At 36.6% G+C, this 6,375-nt stretch overlaps 1 protein-coding gene across 1 annotated transcript in view; it reads left to right on the top strand.

Moving 5' to 3' along the window:
- The first annotated feature begins 863 nt into the window (after positions 1 to 863).
- LOC134528287 (sortilin-related receptor-like) overlaps positions 864 to 6,375 on the top strand; it is a 121,888-nt gene continuing 116,376 nt past the window's right edge. The window contains exons 1-2 of the mRNA XM_063361782.1: positions 864 to 1,163; positions 4,997 to 5,245. Of these exons, the coding sequence (XP_063217852.1) occupies positions 927 to 1,163; positions 4,997 to 5,245 (486 nt within the window). The 5' untranslated portion in view covers positions 864 to 926. The remainder of the gene's footprint in view (positions 1,164 to 4,996; positions 5,246 to 6,375) is intronic.

The following is a 6,375-nucleotide window of genomic DNA, read 5'->3' as shown; positions in this document are numbered from 1 at the left end:
TTTTCCTAGTAGACAGCTTCCTACGTCAACATTCTGAAAAGTGTTATATATATATAAAACATTCTGATAAGTGTTATATATATATATATATATATATATATATATATATAAAACCGGTATTTAATTTTTTATAGTGGTCATAACAAACATTGGTATTAAAATCTATGAAAACTTATTTCCACAGTATAACATAATCTTCCTGTGAACTATTAATAATATTGTGTCAATAAATCGCATAGATATATCAAACTTGCATATTCTACACTTCTGTACAAATTGATTCGAAATGTTGTTCTGTCAGTTTCTTTAGTATACCTGCTTCAAAAAAAAAGTTCAGCATGTTTTGTTGCAGAGCTGTTATGAAAACCACACAGAAATCCATGTTTTAAATTATAGGCAACACCTATTGGTGCGCTTTATGAATTGTTCATTATCTGGAACTCTGAACAGAAATGCACACCACCGTATTAAACAAGCCAGTTTTCCGAAGTTAATAAAGAATATCTATTATTTTAAATACATGGGGGAGTGTATTTTATAGTGCCATGCACACACTTCGTTTGATGGCAGGGTGATCAGTCCGAAGGCGGAGCGCGGAGGCTATAGGCGACTTGTTTCTGCGCGGTTCGCGAACCCGAAAGTAAATTATTGACCAGTCGGGTATCGTACCTTTGGCGCATCAATAGAGGAACTCCGACTAAAGCACTAAGACAATAGACCCATGATTAGTATGTTAAGTACATTTTCATTATCTATAGTAGTTTTCCTTTCATAGCGAAAAGTGAAATATTATGGCACGTGTACCATAGTTTTTTTACTACCGTTGGCAACCCTGAACTCGAGCCTGGCCTTATCCGCAGTGTTTTTCTCTCTCGGTTGGCCAGTTCGGAACTTGTTTATCGTGTGTGTAGCACGCAGTGTCTAACATGGCTGCGGGTGAGATGTTTGTGTGGTGGTTATTATTGTTTTGTGCGTTTTTGAAGCCTGGAGAAACGTTAGAAAGACATCTTTACGTCCACAAGACTGAATCGCAACATGTACCAACCTTTTATACACTTCCTGAAGATGAAGGAAATGTGTTGCATCATGAGAATGTGTTACCACAGGGTCGGTTAAAAAGATTTGCTAGCCCACCAGGTACAGAGAAGAATATTACTTCAAAGGTAAGTACAGAAACAAGTTAAAACTTAAAAACAAATATCTAAGACACTCGTTGCACATTTCGATGACAAAGACGTTTGTAATGCGCACTTGATGTAGCGCATCATGTCATTGTGCGTTTTGCAGTGTCAGCAGTTTTATACTAATGAGTAAGCTCACGTCGTAAGCGTGAATATGTGTAGGTGCTTATTTGAAGGGGTCAGATATATGCTTCGTAATATGAGATCATGTTTTACCTATAACATGTCATGAAGTACTTTAAATGGTACTTGCTCTATCATGTACTTACTGCATGATGACAGGCTCTTTTTTTGTAGAAATTATCTTTGATGGAAGGTTGAGGGCATTTTTAATTTTATTTATTATTTTGGAATTAAAAAAGTGCGATCAGTTCTCCGAAACAGTTTTATTACTTAAACGAGGTGATCAATAAGTTTCAGGCGTTTGTGCCAATCTGTAGATGCGCCTTCTTTGCCACAATTTCTTATTCCCATACTGCTTTTTGGTGATTAAGCGATAGGTAGATACCTATTAATGTTTGATAATGCACCCAGTAGACATGTCCCTTAGGCACAATCGTGGGGACATTATTGAACGTGTTACGTGCATTGACAAACGCTATGCATCGAACGTGTGACGTAGCATTTTTTTTGTCTATAGATAAAAAGGGGAACCCCAAGATTAGGCTGTCATTTGTTGTAAATCTAAAACCTTGTCAATTACAGAATGCTACATTTCGTCTCCATTGCGTGTTGTACTGTTGAAGACGTCATTTGATGTGGAGTAAATGCGCGCACAAGATGCCGTCTGACATTGCAGAACTCCTGCGCTTTTTTGTTGTTGTTTACAAATTCTATTTTCAAATGGCCGTGGGCAAGTTAGGCAACCCGACCGGCTCGTGAACCTGTTGCCCAAGTCGGCGATGTTTCCAGACTACCACAGATTTGGAACTCGAGGCTTTGAATTTGGCAGGCTACTCTACTGGTTTTTAATTGAGGTGGTCAGATGCAAAGAGGTTCAAGTGGATATGGGATAGTTTAGAGAAAACAAGCCTTCAAAGAAAGAAAAAAACATTTTGTTTAGTTGTTTATAAAACATTTTTCTTTTGCAAGTTCAAGTGGTTACAATTTTTTTTTTGTGTTACAGCATTCTTAAAAATGCAAACAAAAATAAATCAAGCAAACATTAAACTTATTAAGCCCCCTGCCTATCTGTGTGCAGAGCTTCAGAATAAACCATGCAATTCTAAAACTAAACAATATATAATGGTGTCTATTTATTAAAAGCATTTAAGAATGTGCTGAATGTGGATGGGTAGTTTCTGTTACCATGTTTTTTCTTCTTTTTTTTAACAGTATTTTAGTGAAATGAAGAATTTATAAAAAAAACTAGATAATAGTGCTTCCGTTCTTGTCAATGCAATACGCTGAATTGAAATAAGAAACCAATATTATTGTAGATGGTTGAAAACATAGTGGTTTGGAAGCGTGCATTATATTAGTAATTGTATGAAAGTGATGGAAATTCAGGTAAAAGCAGAATGTACCCCACTCCGTCCATACCTCGTCTGGCACTTTACATCATCCTTAGCAATACAAAAAAATTTTGCACATTCAATTGTGTGCAAGTTAGAATACAAACCTTGATACTCTTGAAACTTGTTCATGATGGGACCCCTATGTGGCCATGAGCCAATGGCGCCCAGTTAGGAGAGAAGAGAGCGAACTTGGTAGTGCAGATTAACAAGAACAACTAAGTAATACGCCAATGGGAAAGCAAACCAGTGTTGAGCTCTCGTAGGACTTTGAGTTCTACTCTAAGGCCAGATGAATCTGAATTTTTCCAGTCCTTAAATTTAACTAAGAATCTATAAGAACTCCTTAATAACGACCTACATCATGAAAGTAATGGATAAATCAGGTGTTTAAATTTTTTTGTTTGTTCTTGGTTGCAAACAATTCTGTATGCATGCCCAGTACTATTGGTGATTTCGGGTTACGTGATTACATTCTATATAAAAAAAATTGGGTTCATTTTTCACGTTTTTGTAAACCACCTTTGAACTAAAATATGTTTTTTTTTTGTTTACTGTCTTATTGTCTTATACAGTAAATATAATTTTATGATCAAAATAAATGTTGGGGCTTGGGTTAAATACGTTTTCCAGAGAAAATACTGGACAATTGGAGAAGGAGGAAAAGGGGGGGGGGGGGAATGTTGTGTTTATCTGTAAGATTTGAAGTACTTAAACAAAAAAATTATTTTTTTGTGGATTAACTATTTAAAAAAAAATTTTCCTTTAGGGATTTTCTTGATAGCGGTGAAGGTGGTGAAGGCGATGAATTAAGGGGTTCTTAAAAACTCCTTAATTCTTTATTGCGCAGGAGGGTACGAACCACGCCAGAGGATCCGGGTTCGAGTCCCGATTCCTGATTTCCAGTTTCTATGGTTACCCGAAATCACTCGAGGGAAATCCTGGTGTGGTTCCAGAATATTGGCCACGGACGAACCTTTCCCCATTGTTCCTGTTCCGTGTTGTGTGTCCATCCTCTTCGATGTCCTCGCTGTCTACGAGAGCATAAACTAAAATAAAATTTTGTAAAACAGTTAGTGATTGTTTCAATCATAATCTATAATTGGAATCACAAAGAGTATCTTGAAACTACCCCGCAAATTCAAATCTAGGTCTTGAGGATAATAAAATTACTTCCCAAATCAATACGCATCATAATTTTATTTACATAATTACTTACTGAGAATTCAGCTCTATTTGTATTGGGGAACAGTAATAGTACTTCAGAGCTATCAGTGTTGTATTTTTGAATTGACTAGATATCATAAATCAGGAGTGTATGCAGGATTTAATTTTGGTGGCATTGGGGAGGGGATGATAGAACCACTTTGCCCACTGTTTGCTTTCAAATCTTTTCATTTGTTGGTGGAAATGAGGAAATGATAGAGTTTTTAGGATTTTTGGAAAAGTGGGAGGTAGGGGGAACATATATCCCTGTGTACGCCTCTAGCTAGATTTCTTTCAATATTTGTTCTTCAAATCTGTTTCCTCGAATATCAAATCTTCAGAAATCCAAAGATTTGATGTTTTTTTTTTAGGATGTAAGGATTTGACTGACCTGTCCATATAAATAATATATGTACAGTGAAACCTCATTAATACATAACTCTCATTTAATACAAAGTGTCTTCACATTCCCTAGAAATTACACAGGAGTTTTAGTGCTAAGTCCTACTTTTGTTTAGCTCAAAAGTATGGTTATTATGTAATACAAAGTTGTTTTTTGTTTCAATGGTAAACAACTGGGTGAAGTAAAGGATGATTAATACAAATATCTCAGAATATGTAAAGAAGCAATATGAAGTTTTAACTAAAATAATATTGATGCCATTGCTTTGGTTCATTGTAGGTGGGGGTGAAAAAAAACTTAGAAACAAAATATTCTTCCAAAATGATGGTTTGTCTTTTTGTAGGTAGTTTTTAAACCTTTGCTTCATTCTTTTGTCTTAAAACCCTTAAAAAATTTTTTTTATATAGGTGTAGTCATTCTAAAATAGTATTTTGCAATCTGTAAAAATAAAGTACCATTATGGTACTTTACAAAATTGTGCACATCTATTTTTTCGGTCTGTTATGCATATACTAAATGAGAAAAAAAATTAACTTTATTTGAATTTGATTTAGAAAATATATAAATTTGCAATATTAGTATGGTTGATGCAAACCTCATTGTTGCAAAGTGACAAAATTAAGTCCCTTAAGATTTGTGTTATTGAAAATTTGACCGTAGCATGCTGCGTGTTTTTTTTCCCCCCGCGACAGTTGATACACCTGAACGACAGCCACCAGCAGCTGCTGGTGCACTGGGCGGGCGAGGGCTCCGACGTGATCGTGTGTCTGGCGCGGGACGTGAAGCCCCGGCCGTTCGAGCCGCCCCGCCCGTCCTCCGTCTACGTGTCCTACGACTACGGCCAGACCTTCGAGAACCTCACGGACAAGTTCGCGGTCGGCCCCAACAGGAGCTACGCCGTGCTGGAGAAGTTCCACTCCCACCCCAAGTACTCCGCCCACGTGAGTAACACGTGTGCGCGTTCATCGCTCTGGCCTGGTCGCACGATCCCGTGTCCAGGGTGACCACGTTCCGAGCAATCAGGGGGAGTCTGGGAAGTTGGAAGTGTTCGGGGAAAGTCAGGGAATTTACCTTAAAATTTGGAAAAAAACTCATGGAAATTCCCTTAGCGATAGTAATCTGAGAGGGAAGCTTCATGCTCCGATATGCCATCACCCAAACTTTGAACACTTTAATTTTTCCAGATGGTGTAAGTGCATTTTTACACAGATTGTAAATTGGCTTATGCAAGGTTCTTTTAAACCAGTACAGCTATATGGGTCGAGGAGGTTGGATTGTCTTTATTTCTTTCAGAAAATAACAAAATGGGTTAATTATTTTTAAAAAAAATTAGCCTGGGAAATTGTAACTTTTGTTATGGAAAGTCGTGAAAAACCAACAACAAACTCTAATATCAAAATATAAATAAATCATGTCTGGTCCTTTGGAAATTTGTTCTTTTATATTCAACTTACAATCATAATTCATTGTTTGATCATATGTTTTTGTTATGCGCAGTATCTTTTGACGTACTTATTTAAAAACAGCAAGCATCATGTACCACAGGATCAATGTATATACAATCATGCCGTCAGGATCACGGGATAAATTTGGATACAAAATATGGAATTTCTACCACTTCGTTTTCTTGTTACTGTGAAATGTCTTTAATCTGGCCATTCATGGTTTGTCGTGTTCTGTAGACTAGCGCCAATCAAGCTGCTAGTGTTAAAAGTCTTACGGGTGGATTCCAAAGTTTTTTTTAGCTCACTCAGAATTTACCGTTACTGTTGGTTTTCATTTCTGTAGTGTTTCCTGTTTTCTAGCTGGTTACATTTCACATCTCGTATTTCTTGGGTAGATTTCCGCAATGATTTTTTGAAGAAGACCAATGTTCCATTTGTGTTTTTTCTTACTTTAAAGCAGCCCATTATAACAGGTTTTAGATGCCATATTGTACTGTATAGTAATTTTTCTTTGGTATTCCAGTAAATATATATTGATGTTTGATAATCTGGAAGAATCGCTAATCTGACATGTGAGTGATCCTAAATATGCCTGATGAAAGTCCTTTCACTGTATATCTGTTATT

This window comes from Bacillus rossius, chromosome 1 (assembly GCF_032445375.1).
Source record: "Bacillus rossius redtenbacheri isolate Brsri chromosome 1, Brsri_v3, whole genome shotgun sequence".
NCBI lineage: Eukaryota > Metazoa > Arthropoda > Insecta > Phasmatodea > Bacillidae > Bacillus > Bacillus rossius.
The sequence above is the reverse complement of the archived record's forward strand: the minus strand, read 5'-3'. Positions and strand labels throughout refer to the sequence as shown.